General features: G+C 39.1%; 3 protein-coding genes across 3 annotated transcripts; all 3 read right to left on the bottom strand.

Moving 5' to 3' along the window:
- Positions 1-648: 648 nt before the first annotated feature.
- Positions 649-2705, bottom strand: LOC137293394 (gustatory receptor for sugar taste 64a-like). Its single transcript, XM_067823908.1, has 4 exons — positions 1695-2705; positions 1359-1427; positions 884-973; positions 649-702 (listed from the first exon to the last, which is right to left on the bottom strand). Exons 1-4 carry the CDS (start codon positions 2703-2705, stop codon positions 649-651), a joined length of 1224 nt encoding a protein of 407 aa, XP_067680009.1.
- Positions 2706-6818: 4113 nt separating this feature from the next.
- Positions 6819-15359, bottom strand: LOC137295082 (uncharacterized). Its single transcript, XM_067826365.1, has 4 exons — positions 14343-15359; positions 13780-13848; positions 7519-7608; positions 6819-6872 (listed from the first exon to the last, which is right to left on the bottom strand). Exons 1-4 carry the CDS (start codon positions 15357-15359, stop codon positions 6819-6821), a joined length of 1230 nt encoding a protein of 409 aa, XP_067682466.1.
- Positions 15360-19036: 3677 nt separating this feature from the next.
- LOC137294235 (uncharacterized) lies at positions 19037-24104 on the bottom strand. Its single transcript, XM_067825230.1, has 4 exons — positions 23085-24104; positions 22647-22715; positions 20057-20146; positions 19037-19090 (listed from the first exon to the last, which is right to left on the bottom strand). The coding sequence occupies exons 1-4, from the start codon at positions 24102-24104 to the stop codon at positions 19037-19039; spliced, it is 1233 nt and encodes a 410-aa protein (XP_067681331.1).
- Between the last annotated feature and the right edge of the window lie 3227 nt (positions 24105-27331).

The raw sequence follows: 27331 nt of genomic DNA, 5'->3' as shown, positions 1-27331 counted from the left end.
TGATACATACATACATACATACATACATACATACATACATACATACATACATACATACATACATACATACATACATACATACATACATACATACATACATACATACATACATACATACATACATACATACATACATACATACATACATACATACATACATACATACATACATACATACATACATTCAAATTCAGGATTTTCGTCTCGAATGTGAACACAAAATTAAGATTCGGGATTCGAAACTTCATGTTCCTTCACCATACTAGAAGCCATGGGGACGTACAGTACTTCTGCTACCTGCATAGTCCCTAGCTTGATTTACACCATTCCTTCAGCTGCTGGGGACTGTATGCAAGCTTAGCCACAAATTAAAATGACAGAAATACTACGGCTAAGAAAAGGAAGATTAAATTTGATTTCAAATGTTTTTGGACTTAGGATAGAAGTCTGTGACATTAAAATACACAGCTTTCAAGACAGAATGCATTTCAGAGGCCAATGGTTGTAAAAGTGTTCCATATTGGTTAACAAGTTGAAAATAAATAGTTCATATAAACGTCCCTGTTGCATATAACTATATGTTTGATACATTCGTGCGATGTGGCAATGCTGTGCAGATCTAATCCGATGCAACATACTGGAATCAGCCTATATCTTGAATTGCAGCAGGAGGAAGAAGTAGGTGATGAACAATCCAGCCATCTGAAATAAATAAAATGTGAAGCTATTTGCCAGTCAGTTATATACATTTGTTACAAGTGGTACACTTATTCGTCTCTCAAAATACTGTTCAACTGGCTAGCATCACAAGATCGTGCACTGTTCATTGTTAATGCGAAGTGTGGTGCGATATAAGTGACGTTTGATGGCTGATGCTACTTACAGTCAAAAGGAACTCTTTCTTGATGACAAAGAAGTCGACGACCGTGAATCCAGTGGATCTTCCTGTCAGGCTGGAGACAAAGAGGTTCAGCTGAAAAAGACAAAGGCAACCATTGATAGCAAAGGCCTAGTATAAATAAACACCATCAGGTGATGTAAAATGAATTCTATTATGGGAATAACTTATATCCAGATAAACGAATCAGTGTTGGTGAGTTTCCCCTATCTAACTTACATGTAGGTGCAAGAAAGTCCACTTCACAAGACCGAGCATTGGCAAAACATATTGCAGCTACAATGGAATGTATGAATCTCTCAGCACACCTCACGATTCTTAGAAGCTCCAGTAAGAAATTCAAGTCCGGTAATCGCATATTGCTGCATATTGCTCTCTCTTTGCAACTGATGGGTTGCATTGGATGTCCTCTGATAAAATTAATGCTCAGATTTCCCTCAGGTAAACGAAATGCACCTACCTGCCCTAGAAGTTCTGTTGTGGCATTTTTGGTGCCAGTGTGGAATATATCCTCCAGCAAAGAATGTGCCTGAAAGAGTTTGTTACCCAGAAAGTTACACATGACATCAAAATATTCTTAGAAGCATCTGTGGCCCAAGCTGGAAGAAAAACTCCCTGAACACTTCACAAAGGGAACTGAACCAGAAGTAATGAAAACCTGGAAACATATGTAGGAAACGATTCGACGACCGTGTGTTCTGTCAGGCATAAAACATGAGATTATCACAATGAACTATGGTACACCCGAACACATGGTCACCCTTGTCCTTATTGAAAATGTAATTTGTGTACTTACTGCCTCGTGTACATCAGAACTGCTCCTTGTCAGCAGGATTATGATTAGAGCACCACTCCCAAGCCAAAATGAATTGGCAAAAAGTGTGAACATCTCCTGTGGGCGATTAATCATCTGATACAAATTGAAACAGGCCATAAAAACCTGAAGAAAAAACGATGTTCCGAGGATCCATTTAAAGGTTCTGTTGATGATGATAACAGCCTCACAAAGCTGCATGTAACGAGATCTGAGTTCTGGGAGACAATGAGGAATGTGGTCGCCTGCTTCCTGGATCTGCTTGGAAAGGATCCGCCTGAATATGAAAAACTGATCTTTGATGATCCTGGAAATGACAGCCAGGAAGATCACAGGAAATACCCATGCACCTGAGCTAATCACATGCAAAATGATTTGGAGTGCTACTGCCCAGGTTTCTTCTGGAAATGGCTGAAGCATGTCATCAAGAAAATCCTTTGAAGTTGACAAATTTCCAAAAAGGATCGTAAATGCTGCTGCTATGTTGATGAAAAACAAAACCCACCCACCCGATGTTGCAAACATCAGATATTTCACTGGACATTTGAATCCACATCCAATTTGGTTTGTGACATTGTGCTTATAAAGAGAATCCCAGTAGTTATAAAAGGATCGCAATTGACTCAGTTTCTGACATGAGAAAACCATCACAGATACATTAAGTGTGCACTGGAGATACCAGGACATGTTCAGAACCCTAAACGGTAATGTTTCATTTGGAGGGAAGATCCCAACAATTACACGGAAAAAATTGATCCACAACAAAAGGAGAACCATGTAACAGTACTGTCTGTGTCCGATGAAAGCCAGTATTCGTGTAGGTATTCTCTTACGTCCATTCTGAAGCTGCCCCGATGTATTGTCATCCTGCTTTGGGTCAAAGTAAATTCCAAACAGTTTCATGGACACCAACAAAGGTTTCATTCTTTCTTCAATTGTGACGTACGTTTTTGCGTTCTGTCCTTCGGAAAAGGCAATGCATTCTACTTTCATGATTGATGCTTACGTAATTTCACTTGACAATACCTCCAGAAGATAATCAGAAGTTGTGAAGCATATACCTCACTCTATCCGGTGTAGTGATACAGTGTAGAACTGAAGTCCTCAACACGGTGTAATTCTCGTGCCGGGTGGTAAACCACGTGACTGATAACATACAGCTATCGAACAAGGCCATAACTCCTGACAACGACTAAAGGTTAAATAACAGTTGCCGTAGTACAAGTTGATTTGGGCGTGACTATGCTGATGCTGATGTGAGACTATCAATACTGACACTCAACATCTTATTGAAATGTTTGATAAACGTTAAAACGTGACAACGCACTAATGCCAGGTTCATTGAACAATCTAGGTTTTGTGAGCTATGTCGAAGGACTGACTAAATGACTGGGCGTATAAGATAAAGTTACTGCTCTGACATTTTCCAATCAAGACCTAACGTGAGAAAAAATTGGGAAGTGTCGTAATTGCAAACGAGTTTTGGAGAGTGTATCAGAATTTCTTAAATACAATTTTTAATGCTACATTTACATAATGTGCAGCTTTTCATTTGGACGTTGCTTTACAGGACCCAAAACAGCTGTGCATAAACGGCACATTTTGATCTTCAAACGTTTTTCAAGAGATGACGGAAATGCAGAATTTCCATTTTCCTGGGGAATTCACTTGCACGAAATCATACTGAAACCTTCTTTATACACCAAGTTGGCAAATGGTTCTGATCTAAAATGGCCATCTTTATCAAGATTTAGGTTGAAAATAGGTTATTTCTCCCACGGCAAATTGTCATTGTTGATCCGTTCTCCCTGTATACAAATATGGATACCTCTGATAAAGTGATATTTTGCAGGAGTTTCGGTCACTGAGAAACGAACTTACTCGTGAAATTTTAAGATAGAATCGCAAACCTGACAACACTGCTACTGTTGACGATCTTCAAGGAAACAGGACTTTAGCTATTTATATTTCCAACAGAAACAGGAAGGCTTTAACTGCTAGGTTACAACACCGCCCACCAAAGAAGATAACAAGCTAGTTTGTGACATTTTAAACAAAAACGTGAACGATGACATTATCGACAATGCGTTCGTCACAAGCCATACCTATCAGTGTTACATGTTGTAATTCGGATTGGAAAACACAGTGAATTAATTTGAGACGCGAAGTAGAAGCAGCAGGCTATGGAATAACTAGTGAGCTAACACGTAACCAGAGGAAGACAAGTAACAAAACGAACGCGGGTACCACACGGATGATGTTCTTGTGCTGACTGGTGCTATATACGACTCTGGAAGATCTGAGGATAGATCCTCATTGGCAACTCCTTGTCCATGTGGAGTCCATCAGGGATGCGTACTTAGCTCGGCTTTATTTTAGAATTTTGATTAACGAATTGGATCCTGGGAACTCTGGTGCAGGAGTACATCTTCCCCCAGATATCACACAGTTATTTTTTCTATCATTAGCAGACAGGATTATTCGTCTTTCAGATAGTGGGCGAAACGTGAAGGTCCCGGGGTAGAATAGGCCTTCAGCAACCAATGCTTTTCATAAAAGGCGACTGTGCTTGTCGTAAGAGGTGACTAACTGGGTCGGGTAGTCAGGCTCGCTGACTTGGTTGACACGTCATCGGTTCCCAATTGCTCGGATCGATGCTCATGCTGTTGATCACTGAATTGTCTGGTCCAGACTCGATTATTTACAGACCGCAGCCATATAGCTGGAATATTGCTGAGTCTGGCGTAAAACTAAACTCACTCACTCACTCAGATAGTGGGATTCAGAGGAAGCTTTCAGAAAGGTGGAACTTTGTCAAGTAAAGAAAACTGATCTCTTAAATTGGATTTTGAATAAATGTTTCGGTGTCAAGTTCTTGGAAGTATATATTGTCTGAACATTTTTTTAAAATCATGCCTTGCCTGGACACAAGGTTTCTGTCTGAAGATGACTGGCAAAGAATAAATGTACAGGGTATGACTTGTTCTTCAAAACATTTGATATGAAACTTATACCTGTCCTTTATGCCCCAGTATGGCTGCATGAAAATGGAAAGATACACACACTGGCTGGCAAGCGAGCCCTTGGTGTTACGTCTTCCATATGCAATGATACTGCTCTAGGAGAATGTTACTGCTACATATTATATACATATATTTATGCATGGTAGAAAGTTGTAAGGTATTTGTTAATTTTCTTATGTGTGGTATAGATATGCTACGCCGAAATATAATTGATACATGATACAGTAATTCTTTCTTTCAACAAATATTCTTATGTAAATTTTGAATGGCCATAACGACATCGTCGGATAATGACCTCTTCACGCTTGGACTAATGTTGTAATGTTTTGCATAAAATAAAAAAAATGTTTAGATTAAATAGTAGCTAAAACCGTTAGTGACTGCATCTCCAAAGGGAGTTAAGGTATTGTCTCACGATACTATAAGAGGTCGATATGATCACGTCTATTTTATTTGGGTACAACTATGACATCACGCCAAGTTGACGGAAATAAACAAGAGATTCAGATTTCACAGAATGTACTCACCAAAGTGAGTGAGTGAGTTAGTATTTAACGGTATGGAAAGTTAAAGCCAATAGCACTATTTGAATAAAACAATATAAAACAAGGAGACAATGGATAAACATCACCAACAACTGAAGGTAGACGTAGTCACCATGACATGTTGGGAGTTGAAAACAACTGACAGCCTTTTGGCATGAGGTCCTAACGTTTCACATAAGTAATACACAGACAAATAAGGTTGATGACATATCTGGTCGACCAAGGCAACGAATAAAGCACTTGACCATTTCATCAGGACGACTCCATTACAAAACGTGGTCAAGGTGCCTTTCAAACTAGAGATGAGCTTCACAGAGCTACAGGTATTAGACTGAACGGACAGTTAGATTCGTACACGTGTTTCTTCCAGCTAAATCAGAACAGCAGTCTAATGAAGCACCTGCCTCTTGTTATCAACCTTTTGGTTTTGCGGATCATTTGATGCTTTGACCAGTGTATGACCCGTGAGTGTATGTTTGTAGAGGGGAATATACATACATTCTGGTGGATAGAAATTAGTGTGTTTCCATTATCCTATGGTTAAATATATTTGATCCTCAATTTGAATAGCAAAGCAATTTTGTGAATAGTGAAGTATGGACGTTACCACTGAAATAATACTTCAACTTTCACATTGGAAAGAGGCAGCAAGTAACATCTGCAAAGGTCAGAAGGAACTTATATTCTGGAATCAAACATTACAATAGTGAGGCGTTTATAAATTTTGCCTCAGGAACTGTTGAATTATGATCGACAGGTTTGGCGTATCATAACCAACTGAATCAGATTAAGATATCTTGGTTCACGGGAATTGCTGACAATCTGTACGCGTTAAATACAGATTCTTTGTGGTTACCCAGTTATATGGGATGACATCATCATTAAAATATTGCTTGACGTTTCACACTGGAGTGAAGCAACGTGTATCAATGACATCCTTCAAGACAACATTCCAGCAAATATGTATAACGAAAACAAAGTTTGGTAATAAAACATTATATTGGCGAAACGTCAGTATATGACATCTCAAGAACGGTTGAGTTCCTTCATACGTTTACACACAAAAAGATTATATCTTGGTGTTAAAGACTTAACAAGTTCAGCGATACAACCATTTCGAAAGAACGTAATTCCAAATGACGAAATGTAGTGAAGACATGTACTGTTACATCTCAGTCGAGAGTCAAAAGAAATAAACAATAAAGAAAAATAACAAAATGCTTGTGCAATCTTTGACGTCTGATAAAATGTTCAATGCAGTTTGCCATTTTCGCCAAGCGGAATCTGGCTCGCAGAATGTCGGTTATTATGTAGCATATTTACATTCTATTTACATTATGGTCAGCAGGTATGGGGACGAGGAATCAGTTCGTGTTGGTTAGGGGAGGAGTTGACAGTTGAGCATATTAAAGATTTAGTTTGGTTATTTGGGATTAAGCAGATCAAATTTAATAATTTTATGGTGTAAGCTGTCTGCTCTGTTTTGATGTTGACATGTGGTGTGAACACATCTCCACATGACGCCATCCGGTGTCAGCCTATATCTTGAACTGCAGAAGGAGGAAGAAGTAGGTGATGAACAATCCTCCCAGCTGAAAAGAATAAGTGTTGAGTTACACTGCAGTCGGATTAGAAATCGCCATTTTCAAAACAACGTGATGCTATTTAATGATAAGAATTTATAATGCGCTGAACTCTTTCCACTAGGTGAATACTTATGGCGCTAACAATCTGGTTATTACTACCCCGGATAGCGCCAGCTGCGTGAGAGGCGCTACAGGTTTAATCTTCACACGAGTTATCCCACTGGGTACCCATTTGCTGATTTGTCTGATCAAAACATGGAAAACACACGAACAGGAGAATGTAACAGGTTACAATATGTGTAAGATCGCATTTGTTCAAATGAATACCAGCAATTCGAACATTATTTTACAACTATATTGACTATATCAGCGATTAAGTGAACTAAGTGACAAGTGATTAAGTGATCACATGTGGTCGAAATGTGCTTAAAGAAATATATGAAATATAAACTTGAACTTGTAAAGAGATATTTCGATACATTAAATCAGCCAATCAAAAAAAATGTATAAACATGCTACAAATAATCTGGATTATTATTGATACTGTGGTCCCTGAACGTAAACTGGAAACTGTGATGCAGGAATAAACTTTATACAGATAGATCATTTTGATAAATGTTAGCCCTTTTGTGCGTGAAATGTGTCAACTCACAGTAAGAACTAGGTCGTTTGTGACGACAAAGAAGTTAATGGCTGTGAATCCAGTGGATGTTCCTGTCAACTTGAGGACAAAGAGGTTCAGCTGAAAAAAAGGGAGTGATGAAGATGGCCTCTCATAAGCGAATGCAAACAGATTTTATAGTCCCCCTCCCCCCCCCCCCCCACGAAAGTCGTCCCAACGTCCGCGTCCGCTGTCCAACATACATACATACATACATACATACATACATACATACATACATACATACATACATACATACATACATACATACATAGTTTTGTAAGTCTTTGTATTCGTTATAGTTTTATTTGCCTACATGAGTGAGTGAGTGAGTTAATATTTAACGTCACATCGGCAATATTTCAGCCATATCGTGACGAGAACAGATTTGAAATTGAAATGGGATATGGCTATATGATAAAAACCTGTCATCAAAGGACAGTAAAACGACTAGAATATCACAGTTGCGGGTAAAACTAGTGTGGAACGGTAAAACTGATATAACTATTTGGACAAGACAAGGTAAAACACGAGCTATATACGTCACCAGCAGCTGAAGGTAGATCACCATGCGAGGGTCCATGGGGACTCACAGTGCCTTTGCTACTTTGCATGGATCCTGGTTGGATTTACACCATCCCTACAGCCACTGGCGATAATATGAAGATTTAGCCAGAAGTTTAAAGAACAAAAATACTACGACTAAAAAGTATAGCTGGGCAAAATTGACTTTGAAAGTTGTTGGGACTTACGTACCCTCTCGGGAGGACAATAATTTTACGCTACTTCAACCCCCTTTGAGGGTACAGCCATTAACGATCGCAGATGCTATTTGACAATACCATGATTAAAAATATATTATCTATGTACAATGCATATTCAGAATTTATGTAGCAATTCTATTTCCTTTAAAAATTCAATTATTAAATGATGATTAACATTATAAAAAAGATCCTTTATAGTTTTCACATTGAAATATTTATCCCTTGTGATGGCAAAATCAACACAGTCAAGCAGGACATGCTTTACCGTGATTCTTTCATCACAAGGGATACAAAGCGGAGGATCCTCACCTTTTAACAGGTATTCGTGAGTATATCGCGTATGGCCAATGCGACATCGTCGCATAATAGCCTCTTCAAATCTGGACTGACAACCCATGTATGTATAACCGATATAGGGCTTTATACCATGTAATTTATTGATACCTACTTGGGTGTCCCACTTCTTTTGCATTAGATCTCGGATATATGATCTTATAACGGCTTTATAATCAGAATAAGGGAGCAGAAGCGGTGTCACAGATTTGTTGAGAGCGGCCTTGGCAGCAATATCAGCCATTGTGTTACCAGAGATTCCAACATGGCTGGGTAACCAACAGAAGACGATGTCGCATAGGCCAGTAGCAAGATCATTATACAATTCAACGATGTCAGCTAAAAATGGATGTTGAGAAGATACATTTTTAATAGCCTGGAGGCATGAAAGAGAGTCTGAATAAATGATATATTGTTTATACTTAGGGTGTTTTTTATATAGTTTAGGGCTGTTAATATGGCATGTGCTTCTGCTGTGAAAATGGAACTGTTATTTGGTAATCTAGAGGATATTGTTCTGGATCCAATGACAGTGGCACAAGCTACTGCGCCACCATCCTTGGACCCATCTGTTAATAAGGATTTATAATTGCTATATTTATGTGTTAATTGATCATATTCTTGTTTATATTGTAATTCATTCGTTTCTGCTTTTTTATATTTACTTAATGTAAGGTCAACTTGTGGTCTAACCAGCTGCCACGGAGGAGAAGAAAACAAGCGAGAAGGAGCTACATTTTCTAGTTCAAGGCCAGCAGCAGAAAGGAAAGGTTTCACTCTTAGCCCAAGAGGTGGAACAAGAGAAGATTTCTTATTGTACAAATCCCCGTACAAGGGATTGAAAACACAGTTATATGCAGGGTTGGACTTATTTGAAGACAGTTTAGCGAGATACTGTAAAGATAATTTAATACGACGGTGGTCAAGAGAAGGTTCATCTGCTTCAATGTATAGACTGTCAACAGGAGAAGTTTGGAATGATCCAAGACAAAGCCTTAGACCTTCGTGATGGATAGAATCAAGTATTTTGAGGTTGCTTTCACAGGCTCCACCATAGACAATGGAGCCGTAATCCAGTTTAGATCTGATGAGTGACCTGTATAAATGTAGAAGGGTTGTTTGGTCTCCTCCCCACTTTGTATTTGAAACGACTTTCAACAGATCGAACGCCTTCAGGCGTTTGTTTTTTTAGGTATTTAAGATGTGGCAGAAAGGTTAAGTGTGAGTCAAAGATGAGACCAAGGAACTTAGCTTCCTTGACAACTGTGATGGGTGCACCATTCAAAGATAAGTCAGGGTCTTTATGAGGTTTGTATTTTCGGCAGAAGTGAATGCAGTTGGTTTTAGATTGAGAAAATTTAAACCCGTTCTCAAGGCACCACTTATGAATTTTGTTGAGACAGATTTGCAACTGTCTGTCAGTGGTTCGCATGTTTGTGCCACGACAAGAAATATTAAAGTCATCCACGAAAAGGGAAGCGTTGATTGAATCTGTTAACACTTTTGAAAGACTATTTATTTTAATACTAAATAAAGTGACAGACAAAATGCTGCTTTGTGCAACACCCTGATCCTGACTGTAATGATCAGACAGGGTAGAACCCACGCGGACTTGAAATTGCCTGTCATTTAGAAAGTTGGATATAAATTGGGGCAAGCGGCCTCGCAATCCAAAGTCATGTAAGTCTCTTAAAATCCCATGTTTCCAGGTTGTGTCGTATGCTTTTTCGAGATCAAAAAAGATAGACACAGCTATCGAAAAATATTGACACTGCATGCTGCTTATTAACGATTCTAAACGCACTAAATGATCAATAGTACTTCTGTTTTACCACATTGAATATCTGTTAATAAGTTATTTGTTTCCAAGTACCAAACAAGTCGATTATTTATCATGCGTTCCATGGTCTTGCAAACGCAGCTAGTTAATGAAATCGGCCTATAATTGGAAGGATCAGTGTGATCACGTCCAGGTTTAGGAATTGGCACATTTATAGCATTACGCCATGATGAAGGAAAATTTCCAGACGTCCAAATACCATCGAAAATATGAAGAAGCGTCTCTAAAGATGATTCTGGTAAATGCTTCAGGAGTTGATAATGTATGTTATCAGCTCCTGAAGCAGTATCGTGAGCCTGGTCAAGAGCAGTATGGAGTTCATTAATCGAAAATACTTCATTATAATCTTCACCATTATCGGAAGTAAAATTAATAGGTTTTTTTCCTGCTGATTTTGATACTTTTGAAATTGAGGTACATAGTTTGATGAAGAAGAATGTTTCGCCAGTGTTTCACCAAGTTTATTAGAAATAAATATTATTATTAGAAATATTCCATACTTTAGAAATTGGTGTACGTGCATTGATTTTAGAGACATAGGTTCGCCAAGATTGGCGTTTATTTTGCCTAAAGGTACGCCGTGCTTTTGCATTTAAAATGTTCAATTTGTTCAAGTTATGGACCATTGGATGGCGCCGGAAATAATGCTCAGCTTTTCTCCGTGCCTTTCTGGCTTGTTTGCAGTTATCATTAAACCATGGTTTTCGAATGTGTTGATTTGTGGAGGACTTAGGAATACATTCATCGGCTATCTTCTTCAGTTCATCTGAAAATAATTGTACAGGGTCGGCGATGTCAAGAAATAGATCAGTTTTAAATGTACTAGAAGCAAGCAGTTGAAATAAAGACCAGTTGGCCTTGGAAAAGTTCCATCTTGTAGTAGGAGGAACATCTGAAGGAGTCACAGTTTTCACAATAGTGGGGAAGTGGTCACTTCCACAGAGATCCTCGTGGACAGACCATTCAAATTCGTTTAATAATGCTGCATCTGTAATTGCTAAATCAATAGCAGAGTAAGTTCCTGTGCCGGGATGTAAATAGGTGTTTGAGCTATCATTAAGTATACATCAGCTATTGTTAGAAATGAAATCTTCTATGAGCTTCCCCTTAGTATTCGTCTGAGCACCACCCCAAAGGGGGTTGTGTCCGTTTAAATCACCCGTAATAATGCAGGGCTTGGGGAGTTGGTTATAGAGATCTTGAAGTTCAGACTGTTGTATAGAAGCAGATGGTGGAAGGTACAGTGAACACAATGTAAACGCAATGTGCAAAGTTATACGGAGTGCTACAGCTTGAAGCGGAGTATTTAGATGGACAGGACTATGGATGACGCCATTTTTTAATAAGATGGTTGAACCTCCAGTCGCTTTAGGCCCAGGAGGGGAAAACATTATAGGAAGTATAGCCTCTTACGTCAAATCTATCAGTGTTTTTGTAGTATGTCTCTTGTAAACAGATGGCCGATGGTTGAAAATCTTCAATTAAGAGTTGTAAATCATTTAAATTATTCCTAAGAAATCTACAATTCCACTGTATTACTTGATTGGTGGTCATTTAAGGTGGAGTTATGGGAGACCGCTCACGATCTTTTTTCTTTGGAGAATTACTCCGGGAGCGGGTGTTTTGAAGAGGGGACACGTCCATGTCCTCTAGCACCCCAAACTTGTGCTTTAGGAAGACGATCAGATTGCGGTTTTTTCTTCGAATAATTAACATTGGCGTTAGTGTTCTTTTCTCTGGAAACAGGAGTTGTCTGTGAAGCAGATGTCCTCCGACCGGGTTGAATCTGGATAGGTGGAGTCAGTCCAAGTGTAGTCAGTCTAGCAAACAACGGAATTGCACTAAATGGCTCTAGAATCTGTGCTAGAAGTTACAGTGGACGTGGAAACAGCAGCAGCGTATGATGGCCCTGGTGATTCTTGGGCAAGAACAAGTTTCTTTGCATCAAGGAAAGATATGTTACGTTCATGCTTGATGAGTGAAATTTTAGATTGTACCTTCCAAGTTGGACAGTCTTTCGATGAAGAAGGATGATTGCCAGAACAGTTTACACAAGAAGGAGATTTGGCACATACTGTGCTATTGTCACATTTCCCACCACATCTATGGCAGACAGCTGGGTTTCGGCAAGATTTTGAGCGATGTCCATATTTTTGTACAAGAGTAGCATCTAAGGGGATTTGGTATAAAAGCATCTACCCTTAAATTGCAATAGCCTGCTTTGAGTGAATCCGGGCGTGTTGGGACACCAAAGGTAAACAAATACGTATTGGTGTTCGTGACTTCATTGTTTTTTCTGGATGTGAATCGCTTTACATCAGTTACTCATTGTGAGTGAAGTTCTGAAACAATGTCATACACATTCATGTCTGATAGGCATCGTCCAACATTGCGTACAATGCCTTTACTGTTGTTTAAGGTTCTATGCGGTGAAATCTCAACGGGAACATTTGCCAGTGATTTGGTAGAGAGTAAAATTTGAGACTGGATCTGTTTCTTACATTCTATCAGTAGAAGTCCAGATCGAAGCCTTTTGACCTCCTTTACGTCTCCAGCTAAGTCTTCAATGCCCTTAGCAATGGCAAAGGGATTTAACTTGAGAGGACTACCATCGGGAGAAGACATAACGAGAAACCGTGCCCAATGATCAAGATTTTTTGGAAGTGTTATAACATCATCATCTGAAGTGCACGAATCATCCGATTCGTGTGAACGTTTTTTTGTGGGGGTGCCATGGTTATATTGGATAGAATTCATCCTCCTAGCTCCTCACCCACCAATCGGGCCGATTCTACCACCCCTCTAGGTGAAGTAAGGGCGAAAGTGGTGTGTTAGGCGAAAGGAACACGGTCGCAGGCTCCCATTGCCCTCAACCACCAGACTACCGTCCTCCACCGACACGGGACGCAACCCACGGCAAACAGGTTGCCCAATTCGGTCGCTCCTTGCGACCAACAGTGGGGTGCTATGGACCTAGTTGACCCGGGTCCACACGGGGATTTGAACAGCTTTTAGCGTTACCCAGCACCCACCACGAGGAGGTGGCTGTTCACGCGTGCCTATTTGCATACATGAAATTTGGAATGTTATATTTATGTGAATATGGGGTAATGACGCTCAAAACAAACTGCGTCTCACATGCACGTTTGAAGAAACACATATCCGTTCACCGACACAGTCTATGTAAATTAGAAAGATCGATCCACTCAGGCGGCTCGGGACTCATACATTTATCACACTGTAGGAAGCCCAACATAAGTAACTGAAGTCCCTTACTTTGGGAAACAGTATTACATGCCACAAATATACTCCTACCTGTCCCAGAAGTTCTGAAGTGGCGCTTTTTGTTCCAATCTTGAAAATATCACCCAACACAGAATGGGCCTGAAATAGTTGTACCCAGATCATTTTGAATGTACAAATCCAAACATGTCAGGCGCGTTTTTTTCTGAAATAGTTCAGACACAGGTGGACAGTAGTTATTCGTTTGGGATCCAAGATAGATGGCATGATGTAAGAAACGAATATTCCCGCACTGGACGAGCCAGTTATGATAACTGGAAAGAGAAAGCCCGGAGTAATGACAAAGCTTGATACATAACAGAACGACTCTGCGATTTGAACTAACAACTACATGGTTCTGTATGCAGCTATGGGCGTTGAACTGTGACCCTTTAGAACAGTGTGTAGTACTTTCCTCATGTACATCTGAATGGATCCTTTTCAGCAAAATTAGAAGTAAATACTAAATTATTTTAATAAACTTGATCATGTCTTTCAGGCACACAAAAAGAACGAAACTATCACAAAACAGGTCTGCTGTACAACAGGGACACACCCTTGTGAAACTACTAATAATAAGTAATATGTGTACTTACTGCCTCGTGTACATCAGAACTGCTCCTTGTCAGCAAGATGATGATTAGAACACAACCTCCTAGCCAAAATGAATTAGTGAAAGTTGTAATCATCTCCAGTCTGTCATTAATCATACGATAAGAAATAAAACAGGCTAGGAAAACCTGAAGAAAAAATGATATTCCGAGGATCCATTTAAAAGTTCTGTTGATGATATCAACAGCCTGACAAAGCTGCATGTAACGAGATCTAAGTTCTGGCAGACGATAAGGAATGTTGTCACCTGCTTCCTTGATGTGCTTGAAAAAAACCTGCCTAAATCTGTGAAACTGATCTTTGATGATCCTGGAAACTACAAACACGAACATTATTGGGAATGCCCATGCTGCAGAACAGAAAATATGCAAGATGAGATGGAGTGCTATTGCCCACTGTCCATCTGGAAATGGCCTAACAATTTCACTAAGGAAAAACTTCGATGTCGGAAATTTACCAAAAGCAACTGTATATACTGCGGCTATAGTGATGAAGAATAACATCCATCCACATGATGTTGCAAACATCAAATACTTTACTGAACATATGAATGCCCGCGGCATTTCATTTTGTTTGTTCTCTTTGAGAAGAGAATCCCAGTGATTGTAGAAGGATCTCAAGTGACTCAGTCTCTGACATGACACAACCATGATTGTTGCATTCAGTGTGCACTGGAGGTACCAGAAAGTGAGGACGATCCTCAAGGGTAAACCTTCATTATAAGGAGGCATGGCGACTGCACATCGAACAAAATTGAACCAGATCAAAAGAAGAACCATGTAGCAATACATTCGGTGGCCGAAAGATGCCAGTATGCCTGTAGATATTCTCTTCCGTCCATTCTGTGAAATTTCAAACTCACTGCTATCCTGTTTTGGATCAAAGTACAATCCAAATATTTTCATGGTCATCAATAGAGGTTTCAAACTATCCTCGGTTGTAAACTTAAAATTGTTTGCAATGTTCTGTCCATCAGCAATGCCGATATTTTCTACTTTCATGATTGATGCGTTGCACAGTCGCCCTTAATTCAAATGTCGTTCAGATTAGAAGCTGCCTGGAGTGTGGTATCGCCTCTGATCAATGTATTACTTGCCGCAGTATGAACCACGTGACAATCAATGTGTAATAAGAACACCTAGAGCGACAAGTGATGTGAGAACTCATTGCCTATGCGGAGTGAGTAGATCGAACCCCGTGCTCCTGATTCACGGCGCTTTGCGTTGTGTCTAATAAGATGGTAAATAGTGAGTGAGTGAGTGAGTGAGTTGAGTGAGTGAGTGAGTGAGTTAAGACTTAACGTCACACCGGCAATATTGCAGCCATTCTTGAAAAAAAGGAAAGTATGTATATGGTAAAAAACCTGTCGACGAAGGACAGTAAATCAAATATCACAATACGAATTAAAACTAGCGTGAAACGTTGAAACTAATATCAATATTCAGATAATACAATAAAAACAGGCTATAGATCTCCAACAACTGAAGGTAGGTCACCATACTAGGAGCCATGGGGACTTACAGTACTTCTGCTACCTGCACTGTCCCTAGCTGGATTTACACCATCCCTTCAGCTGCTGGGGACTGTATGAAAAGTTAGCCACAAATTAAAATGACAGAAATACTACGGCTAAAAAAGGAAGATTAAATTTGACGTAAAATATTTTGTGACTTACGTACCGTCTCAGGAGGACAATAATTTTACGGTACTTCAGCTACTAACAATCTCACTTACTTCCACATCCAATCATAAAATATTCATTTACAAGTCAGTCAACAAATCTAATTCTTTTGAAAAATGCAATAATTAAATGAGAGCTTATGTTACTAAAAGATGGTAAATACGTGAAATAAACCCTGAATCAGGAACACGGGAAACGCCTGTGAAATTACATACTGTGGTTCATAAACTGATGTGAATAAATGAAAAGTAAAAAGGAAGAGGCTTGTTGAATCTTAATATATAGGCAAATTAGAATGTTTGGCAAACTCTACAATGGCAATGAATTAAGCCAATTTACTGTTTATAATTTCCAACAAAGTAAACCTAGCCTGTCCTTATAGCGTGCCAACAAATTATACTATTTACATTCCTACTATTTTACTTGCATCCTAACCCGTGAAAGTCTCTGGGTAGAATATGCCTACAGCAACCCATTCTTGCCATAAAGAGACAACTGTGCTTGTTGTAAGAGGCGACTAACAGGATCGGGTGGTCAGGCTCACTAACTTGGTTGACACATGTCATCGGTTCCCAATTGCACAGATCGATGCTCATGTTGTTGATCACTGGATTGTCTGGTCCAGACTCGATTATTTACAGAGCTCCGCCATATAGCTGGAATATTGCTGAGTGAGGCGTAAAACTAAACTCACTCATTCACTCACTCATATAATGAGTATACATTCCCTGGTTACATTACCTAGTCCCTGTGGGTATTTTGCAATTACATACTCATGGAAAAGCTATCGTAACACTTAGATTTTTTAACCTCCATACAACCATTTATATTCAGATCACAATTATGCTAGTTTGTATGACTATTTTGACATTTAGACCGCACCATACATTGAGTTTAGATATATACGTGCTTGGATCACAGGTGAGCAGTACATGTACCCGCCATAAGCCAATATTATGTTTTAGTAAACTGCGATTACAGTTGAATAACTTACAAAATCAGCTGGTTTCGTTGCTAAGAAGCAAATATGGGGCCCCTTCAACTGACGGCTGTGCAAAGATTGCAAGTTATTAGTGTGTGCAGTGCTGGCTGGTTGACTCTGGTTTGCATTCATCGACTGTCAGTCGAGTGACCAGCAAAGTAATCACTTAGAGGGCCGTTAGAGTTCAGGCCGATCACGAATGAGAACTGTTCATTGTCATTCATGTCTAATGAGGATGTGAAAACAACAGTGTGGAAACCACATCTCCGTATGTCCAACCGGACGCTTTGAAATCGCCGTGGTCAAGAGCCAGCATAACAGCACGACCAGCCTGGTGTCAAGCTCAGGGTCACGAGAAGCATGAGCTGGTGTGACGAAAGTCGATGTCGGGATAAAGAGAGGAAATATTTTTGATTGATATTTGTCATGTGAAACAAATTTCGAGTGCAATGAGTTCTGTTGAGACAAGGAGTTAAGTGAGTGGGGTTTGTTTTACACCGCACTCCGAATATTCCAGCTATATGACAGCGATCTGTAAATAATCGAGTCTGGACCAGACAATTCAGTGAGCATCGATCGGCGCAATTGGGAACCAATGACATGTGCCAGCCAAGTCAGCGACCCTGTCCACCCGATCCCGTTAGTCGCCTCTTACGACAAGCATAGTCGCCTTTTATGGCAAGCATGGGTTGCTGAAGGCCTATTCTACCCTGGACTAACAGACTGATGTTGCGTCACAACGTCAGCTGTTGGACGAATCTTTTGTTGTTGTTCTGCTGTGTTGTTCTGTTGTCCTTGCGAATCTGGTCACGAGTCATTTTGTGAGAATTATCCTGTGGACTGAAATGTGATGAATGTAACGTGCCAAAGAGTGGCCAATATATATTCCTTTTCTCTTCCACGAAATACATCATATAATGAGTGTGAATGAGCAAACCAGGTTAAACGCTGCTACGAACAAGAGTCCATTTATTACACGGCGCTTCAACGTTATGCAGGAAGTGACATGATGCAAACTAGTCTCAAGAAGTCCTTTAAAAAGAAGTAAGATAAACCCAGTTAGAGATGACGTGGAGGAATTTGTGTGTACCAGTGTTTATTATGGAAGCAGTCACTTACTTACATACTTAACTCAATCTGATATGCGATGTATACTAGTATCTAAAACATAAAACAAGATAACACGCACAGAAATAGAATGCTGACATTATTACAGATACATGTATAGGAAAATACACATTCGTTTAACAAACTGGAACATTGCTAAGCATGGTTTAACAGACTTTTCATTGGGACAGTTCGCTGTCCGTAGGGTTATGACAGAATATTGTATCTCTTCATTCTAAATCAAGTATCAGGCCATTGAAACATTTTTCCTCCTGCCATCAACGTTTTCCTTTTTGTGCATCATTGTTGTACTGATTACGTCAATTTTATGTGTGATTCTGTGTATACCTGTCCATTTCTCTTTAAAAATAATGAATGAATATTGTTTTAACCCGCATTTGCTAGTTATCGGTCTTTTCATGTTCTCTCTTTAAACAATATTGTAATAAAACTTACATTGAAACGAAACATGACCACGTGGAAAGCTGAGTGTCAATAAAGCAATTTTGGGAACATTGAATCTTAGACGCCATCACTGAAATATTACTCGAGGTTTCAGACAGGAGAGATGCAACCGACAATATCTGTCAAAGCCATGCCATGCAAATATGCAGAATTAAATTTGGAATGAAACATTAATTTCGTCTTATGAACTGTTACATTATGATAAATATGTTGTATCACGATCAGCTGAATCGGTTTATGACATCTTGGTCCAAGTGGATCTGCTATATGAATATCATTTGTACGTGTTCAGTGCCGTTTGCTTGTGGTATTAACAGCTGGCCCAGTTAGTTATGGTGTTCATAGATGTGCCGTGTGTGTGGAATGGGGAAAGGGATTTGTGAGTGGAGGATGAGGTGCGTGTAGATCCAGTTAGGCTAGGTAGTCTTCCACTCAATATAAGTCTATATCTTGAACTGCAGTAGGAGGAAGAAGTAGGTGATGAACATTCCACCAAGCTGAAATGAATAAATGTTGAGTTACATTGCAGCAAGGCTGTGTAGCTGAGTGCAGGTGTACATAGTCACAACAGTAAAATTCAGTCGTCAAAAAGTGCTTGCGAGGGGTATTTTTCTTGGCGTTCATTTCCAGAAACAACGCGATGCCTTTTGATATGTCGGAAGAAAACATGTAAATATATAGATGTTTTAGAACCCCGAGGCATACATTTCAACATTAAAAAACTATTTACCGACGACGAATTGAAATGGGTCGTAATGAGCAAGCTAACGGCTCTCAAGAAGTACGTAAGTTAGTACAAACTTTTTAGGATTGCTCCATTGTTCAACTGCATACCAACAATCATAACCTTGGCACACCCATTAATTTTCTATTCTTAACATACACGGTGACCTTATGATTTTCAGTTTGAAATTTTAAAAGTGATTAACATCTATAATATACCACAAATAGGCCGGATTTCTATTCATGCCCTATCCGGGAACAAAGCAAATGACCTGCCGAAGAATGTCACGATTATAGAACTGTTCAAGATTTACTTCTGTTACTTAAATACTGGAATGACAGTCCTATTGTACCGACTATATTTGACTATTTACGATAGAATGAAGCAGTAACTGCACGATGTGTGGTGGAAGTATGTCAAAACATACGGACAATATTCATCTGCATTTAAATCTAATAAATCCATTAATCATCAGTATGGGATTATTAAATGTGAACCAGATTCCAAAAAGATTTAGCTGAAATGAATCCGTATGTATTCATGCCCAGCAATAAACCATGACTTTGTGGTTTATGATATAAACTTACTTTTCCATTCCAAAAACCTAAATTCCATCAGTCACAAGTGATTTAATATTTGATGAACAGTATTCTGGAACAGTATTACTAATTTCCTGATTTCAACTATGTGCAAGTGGCGTGTGAGTTGAAAGTTGTTATCGATTATGGCATGAACTTACCGTCAGAACGAACTCGTGTGTGACGACAAAGAAGTTAATTGCCGTGAATCCGGTGGATCCTCCCGTCAACTTGAAAACAAAGAGGTTGAGCTGAAAACATAAGCCAGAACTGATAAATATGGCCGACCGTAAGTGTCCCCAAATAGCTGGTCCCCATGATAATTTATTGAAATCAGAGAAATATACGTTTCTAAATTTACCTAGGAATTGTAAATCAGAACAAACTCAAAAAATGTATCATGAAAACAGGAAGAAGTTGCGAAATGTCTGTAAGGTAAATATCAGCAGTATAAAGAGCGTGTTGTTGAGGAGATAAGATCAGCTGTTTTAGAAAAGGATTGTAAAATGTTTTGACATAAACTTAAATTCCTGTTATGTGTGATAGATAAAGATTGACCCATTACTGTTGACTGTTATGAATATTTTAAAAATTTGTATCATCGTACACGTAAACCATCAATTTGAGTTTGACGATATTGTTAGCAATTTTATTACTAATCATGATGTTCTAGAATGTGAAAGATACAATAACTCGAATGTTTTGTCCAACCCTATCAGTGAAAGGGAGATTGTTAGACCTATAAATGCATTGAAAATCAGTAAATCAGGAGGTATGGATGGTATTCCCGCAGACGTTATTTAAAAGGCATTAATTCCATATTTTGAAATGTTAAATGAAGTTCTTGACAGTGATATTTCCCTGACAATTGGAATACTGGCATGATGGTTACTTTATTTTAGAAGGGCAATATCTCAGACCCTAATACTTTTCATGGTATATCTCTGTTGAACACTCCTGGGAAAGTTTTCACCTCTATTATAGAAGCTAGAATAAGATACTGGCTCGAATTAAACTCTATTATACATGAATCACAGGTAGGTTTGAGGAGGGATTATGCTACAGTGGATAATATATTTACTTTCCTGTCACTCTGAATATTTATGAAAACCAAGACATCGTTCACAGGTTGCTTTCATTGATTTTCGGAAAGCTTTTCATTTGATAAAAGGATATCAATTAATTTACATTTTACATAAAATGAGTATTTGCGGTAAATTGTGCAATGTTCTCAGTGATATGTACTCTAACGTTAAAGCTTGTGTCATATCTAATAATAGCATGTTAGACACATTTGATAACATCATCTAGTGTTAGACACGTTTGCATGTTAAGTCTGGTTTTGTTCATTTTATTCATAAATGAATTAACATCAGAATTTAGAGTGGCTTCGGGGGTATATTTGGTCACGACAAGTGACAAGAGGACATTTTACTATTGTTGTTTGCAGATCTTGTCTCTACTGAAGACTCAGTCACGGGTCTATAAAAAATAGATTTTTGGTAATGCTGCAAATGGGGATTGGACGTAAATTTGGACAAGAGGGCGAATTTAAGGAGTGTGGAAAGATGTTCTGTTCTGGAGTTGAACTAATTATAACTTATATTATAAGTGTCTTGGGCTTGTATTTTCTTCCCGATTAGTTTGGTCAAAGGCATGTGAGACTTCAGTTATTCATGCTAGAAAAGCAAGTCTTCTAGATTATTGAAATCATTCTCAACGCTCCCTTTTCATAATGCCCAAAGTATTTTTGACTCGAAAATACTGCCTATCTTATTATATGGTTCGGAGATCTTAGGATATACTTTTCATCGATAGAAAATATACAGGTTGACTTTTTCAAGCGATATCTTTATGTACTTCTTGTAATGCCATTTTATGAGTGAGTGACTGAGTGAATTTAGTTTTACACCGCACTCAGCATTATTCCAGCTATATGGTGGCGGTCTTTAAATAACCGAGTCTGAACCAGGCAATTCAGTGTTCAACAACATGTGAACATCGATTTGCGCAATTGGGAACTGATCCATTTTAGGAGATGTAGACAGAAGTTTCTTATGTGTAAACTACTATAGTCGTTTTATTAGCTACTGGTGTAGATTACTTTATATGGACAGGTAGAGATATCCTAAGGCCTGTTACGAAATGTTGAAACAGTTCGACCAAACTCTAAGTTACTGTTTGAAACTGGATTTGCTTATGTTTGAAATAGTTAAGAATGTGGTGATGTTAGCATTTTTCTTTCCTTTTTCTATGTTTTGACAGAGCTGCAAACACACTGAGTTTCAAAAGTGCCATTCCAAGATTTCAATATGATCCTTTTTGGTATTTTTTAAACCCTGAAGCGGAGAAGTATGTATTAGAGCTGTTCCAGTCAAAGGATCGCCTAAGTGTATACTGTAAATTTCGTTGTGCACCGCATAAATTAAATGTAATTGAGTAGTGCTGTATTGTAGTCCATGATTTCCAGCGCACTGTATGATGATTTTGTATCATAGGACTATGAACCATGAGGCCTCTATTGCAATTAGACTTGTCACTTGTTAGTATATGACATAGTAAGGCCATGTGCAACTTCATATGGCATACCGGAGAATCCATCCATGCAGTTGGGTTAGTTAGGTTCTACTTTAGGACCAATTTCCCAACCCACATACACTTGCTAGATAACAACAATATGTTTGCTTTCTGACAGAACCTAAATAATTCATTGTAATTTGTAAACAGTGTTTTATGACACAATATACCTACCTGTCCCAGAAGTTCTGAAGTGGCATGTTTCGTTCCAATCTTGTAAACATCATCCAGCAAACAATGAGCCTGAAAGAGTCGAGGATATGTAGTCAAATAGCAAAATCGTGCACATATTTCTAAAATATTTTAGAAAAGGACAGCAGGCAGTCGTTACAATTGGGAAGAGGGAAATAACTGGTGTAAGATATACGACGTACATACTTTTGTCATTATGTAGGTCATGTCACACATCACAGAGTAAATGCGCGAGCCGGTTATGACCACTTACAATCGTAGAAAGCCCGAAGAAGTGGCGTACCTATCCTAATGAGAACGACTCTACGATACGAACGAAGGATTCTATGTTTCTGGTTGCAAACGCGCACCTAGAACTTTGGCCCTTTCAACCACTGCGTTAACTGCAACCACTTGGACGAGGAACGAGTGGACACTTACCGCCTCATGTACATCGGAACTGCTCCTTGTCAGCAGGATTATGAGTAGAAAACAACTTCCAAGCCAGAATGAATTTGCAAAAAACAGAAACATCCCTTGTGGGCCATTAATCATCTGATACAAAGTAAAACAGGCCAGGAAAACCTGAAGAAAAAATGATATGCCAAGGATCCATTTAAAAGTTCTGTTGATGATATTCACAGCCTGACAAAACTGCATGTAAAGAGATCTAAGTTCTGGGAGACGTTCAGGAATGTGGTCACCGGCTTCCTGGATCTGCTTGGAAAGGACTTTCCCAAATCTGTGAAACTGAGCTTTAATGATTCTGGAAACTACAAACACAAAGATTACAGGAAATATCCATGCTGCAGAACAGAAAATATGCAAGATGAGGTGGAGTGCGACTGCCCATTGCGTCTCTGGAAATGGCTTGACTATTTCACTGAGGAATATTTTCGACGTGGACAAATTCCCAACAGAAATTGTAAATGCCGCAGCTGTACCCATGGAGAACGCAATCCATCCACATAATGTTGGAAACATAAAATATTTGACTTGGCATTTGAATCCACGTCCTATGTGGTTTGACGTGTTGTTTTGCAGAAGAGAATCCCATTGATAGTAGAAGGATCGCAAATGACTATGACGTTGACACGAAACAACCATGATTGTTGCATTCAGTGCACACTGGAGGTACCAGAATGTGAGAAGGATCCTGAAGGGTAAACTTTCATTATAAGGAGGCACGGCGACTGCACATCGAACAAAATTGAACCACATCAAAAGAAGAACCATGTAGCAATACATTCGGTGGCCGAAAAATGCCAGTATACTTGTAGATATTCTCTTTCGTCCATTTGGTGGATACTCAAGTGTACTGCTATCCTGTTTGGGATTGAAGTACATTCCAAATAATTTCATGGTCATCAAAAGTGGTTTCAATCTGTCCTCAGTTGTGGTAAACATGAAATCCTTTGCAATGTTCTGTCCGTCAGAAATGGTGACATTTTCTACTTTCATGCTTGATGCTTTGCAGTCCTTAACCTGACTTGACTTTAACACAAAGCGTACACTTCCCTGTCTAGCGGTACAGTGTTGAAATGTCGTTTTTTCTGTGTTTTATAATGACTTTGTCTCATTATGAGCCACGTGCCAATTTATGTAAAACTAGCAAATAACAAAGACCGAGTGGTCATTACCCTTGTAGGCTTCCAGTGCAAACACACAGTGGAGACCATTATCTATTGGATTTTATTATTGCTGTAACTGCTGCTGGCTCAATTACCATTTCAGATGATTAGGGTACAAAGCCAGGCACTGAAGGCCCAATTCACCAAGTGTTCACACCAAGTGTTCACATACCATTATTCGTAGTTTGCAAGCATAAAGAGTCTGGCGCGAGTGAAGAATATTGATAGTACAGTTAGTAACGCATTGATTGTGCCAATATTGTGCTATTTTTTGGGACCATACATTAATTGATGTTTTTGCTGTAACATGTTTAGTTGTCGAGTGATGTCTCACGTACTTAAGATACGTTTTACACAATTAGGTTTCACAAACTAATTGATAGATTATCTGTAATTATTCTTTATATGGGATCTCAAACACAACAAATCTGGATACATTATTATACATTATTATTAGATTTAGGTGGAGCCAGTGCAGGAACCAAAGTCATCTGATCAAGTGCCCGCTATTGTTAATACATTTTCAGTCATTTGTTAAGGTTAATAAGTTGCCGTCACAAAAGGTATGAGAAATCCCATTTGAACCAGCAAAATATAACACACACAAATCTAAAATATTCAAAAATATATTGAGCAAACAGTGATCAAGTTACAGTGAAGCACAGTACGTATTTCTAGTATAATGCAGTTGAGCCACAAGTATAAGGTAATGGATCACAAATGTCCAGTAATAACTCACTAGAGCCTTGGCATTTACAATGAGACCAGCTATACTATATGGAGCCTGTTTACACAGAAAACAGGTTTGCACGGAGAGTCAATCTTGAGTGCAGAGTGTAGGTTAGATTAAGTTGACAGACGATGAGGGTAGGCAGATGTACACCACTCCAGTATAATTCCGACGAGTGTTAGTCTGTGTGTGCCCGTCAACACAACAACCAGCCTTTATACATACTGGCATAGATTCTTGAACAATGCAGCAAAGCGTGGCTGTATCATTCTCAGAATCTTCTCGATCGGCCTCGTGTTCACCACCAGTCAAAACAGATACTTATGCAAAAGATTGCCCCAAAGGGAGGCAACTCTGAAGCGCGATCTAAAAAGGCTTGACGCTAAAATAATGTTGCCATTGAACATATATGATGCGAGGTGCGACCCATAATGACTATCACCTAATCGATGATTATACAAATTTGAAAAAAAAAACCACCCTTGTAACATAAGTTTTAAATGACACTTTAGTTTAGTTACGAACGTCAATGCATTCCTTATACATCTTCATACTCAGTCAGTCATCATGGAGTCCTCTGTTTGTATAGTCTACTTGCTTGAATGGAATGGTACTGTGAAGGCTAATTCCTCGAAAGACGTCATGAAGATTTCGACACAGATTATTTCCTTCTGGTTCAGAATGTGTTTCGCTTGCTGTCACATGAATTATTGACACTGAGGGGAAATTTCATCATCACTTAACACCATGGGACAAAACATCCAAGTGGATCCGCAATATCTTTTAGAATACCGGACAACGGCTCTATTTTCATAGCTGAAGCAAATACCAAAATAACGGCTCTTAAACATAATGAAAGACACCCTAAACATAAACAATACATATACATTCAGATTGTCTTTCTTGCCTTCAGTCTATTAAAAGGTTTTCATGTAAACATCCACTTTTAATAGAAATTATGGAACTATATAATGATCTTGCTACTGGCCAATACGACATCCACGTGGTCATTTCTGGTAACACAATGGCCGATCTTGCTGTCAAGGCTGCACACAACAAATCTGGGAAACCACTTCTTATTCCTTGCCCGGATTACAACGCTAGCAGTAGTATAGGGAATGGGGGTTCTGGCTCACTTTCAAGAAATGTCTCTACAAAGCCTTATTTACTAAATAAGGCTTTGGTTGGGCCATTAGCTCTTGCTACTATTACCCCTACTATAAAAAAGTTGGCGGTAATTACTGTGCCTTGGTAGGAGGTAATACTGTGCCGTACGGTACGATCAATAATTCTTCTCTTACAAATCCCCTACCCGGCCCATCCCTCAAGTAGTACAAGTTAGGTTCGTCGGCTTTTATATCCACTTTATCTATGTTGTAAGTTTTGACTGACCATATAGGATCGGTGGCTCGCTTACGGCTATCGCCCCTATGTTATGTTTATATCGATGAAACAGTTTAACGTGAACCGCCTATGATCTCTTTGGTGTTCGTAATAAAGGCTTGTTGGGCTTTTTGTATCCCCTGTTCTATGTACTTTTTTTTCTCATCCTCGCTGATAGCAGACTTACGAGACTTGGACCGAATATCTTGTTTCATTCCGTTATATTTTGTGAGTTCAGATAGGATTGAACGAAACTCCTCTTCTGAGATCTTACTGTCAGAGAGTGCCGTGGAAATTCGCTCACTCACTGTGTTCAGCTTTGCTTCGGCCAGAACCCTGATCTCGTCGTGTTTCAATGCCTTACGATTAAGTCTACGTGATACTAACTTAAGCGCCACCCCTACCAACCCTGTCACCCCAGCCGTTATTTCAATACCTAGCACTATAGGTGCAGCCACGATGGTGGTTAACAACCCAACGCCTGCCGCCCCTAGTCCCATGCTGGTTGTCATAAGGGCAGTGTCAGCCCCGTCCACGATATTGAAAGCTCTATTGTACTTTTTACATAATGCTTTTCGCGTGTCACGGTCTTGTTCTAGTTGACGTTTCACATCACATAACTGCCTCAAGCGGAACCCATCTACGGTTTCCAACGTCTTCGCTACTTCCTCTACGACTGGGTACAGACCCATCCTATAATATATATTTTGAAAAATATTTTAATTGGGTTTCAGTTAATAGTCTATCAATGTATTTGAAGCCTATAAGGAGTAGATCATAACTAATGATAATAGGTGTTAAGCCAATAGACTTTTCTGTTGTAATAAAAACCCCAGGGAGGCTTATTAAACGTATTATAGAACCCGTGGGGGTATCCCGTTGTATAACAATACGGCAATATTGATCTAAGTGTTCGGTAAACCAGTGTATTGACACCCCGGGTA

Source organism: Haliotis asinina, chromosome 8 (genome assembly GCF_037392515.1).
Source record: "Haliotis asinina isolate JCU_RB_2024 chromosome 8, JCU_Hal_asi_v2, whole genome shotgun sequence".
Taxonomy (NCBI): domain Eukaryota; kingdom Metazoa; phylum Mollusca; class Gastropoda; order Lepetellida; family Haliotidae; genus Haliotis; species Haliotis asinina.
Note: the sequence above shows the minus strand (reverse complement) of the source record. Positions and strands in the feature narration are given on the sequence as shown.

Excerpts from the sequence above, each read along its gene's own strand:
- LOC137293394 (XM_067823908.1), bottom strand. The coding sequence starts at position 2,705 with ATGAAAGTAGAATGCATTGCCTTTTCCGAAGGACAGAACGCAAAAACG. Across the intron at positions 1,428-1,694 it reads GTTCTGATGTACACGAGGCA|GCACATTCTTTGCTGGAGGA; the intron begins GTAAGTACACAA and ends AAACTCTTTCAG. Across the intron at positions 974-1,358 it reads CAACAGAACTTCTAGGGCAG|CTGAACCTCTTTGTCTCCAG; the intron begins GTAGGTGCATTT and ends TGTCTTTTTCAG.
- LOC137295082 (XM_067826365.1), bottom strand. The coding sequence starts at position 15,359 with ATGAAAGTAGAAAATATCGGCATTGCTGATGGACAGAACATTGCAAAC. Across the intron at positions 7,609-13,779 it reads CTTCAGAACTTCTGGGACAG|CTGAACCTCTTTGTCCTCAA; the intron begins GTAGGAGTATAT and ends CCTTTTTTTCAG. Across the intron at positions 6,873-7,518 it reads CAAACGACCTAGTTCTTACT|CTGGGAGGATTGTTCATCAC; the intron begins GTGAGTTGACAC and ends TATTCTTTTCAG.
- LOC137294235 (XM_067825230.1), bottom strand. The coding sequence starts at position 24,104 with ATGAAAGTAGAAAATGTCACCATTTCTGACGGACAGAACATTGCAAAG. Across the intron at positions 22,716-23,084 it reads GTTCCGATGTACATGAGGCG|GCTCATTGTTTGCTGGATGA; the intron begins GTAAGTGTCCAC and ends CGACTCTTTCAG. Across the intron at positions 20,147-22,646 it reads CTTCAGAACTTCTGGGACAG|CTCAACCTCTTTGTTTTCAA; the intron begins GTAGGTATATTG and ends TTATGTTTTCAG.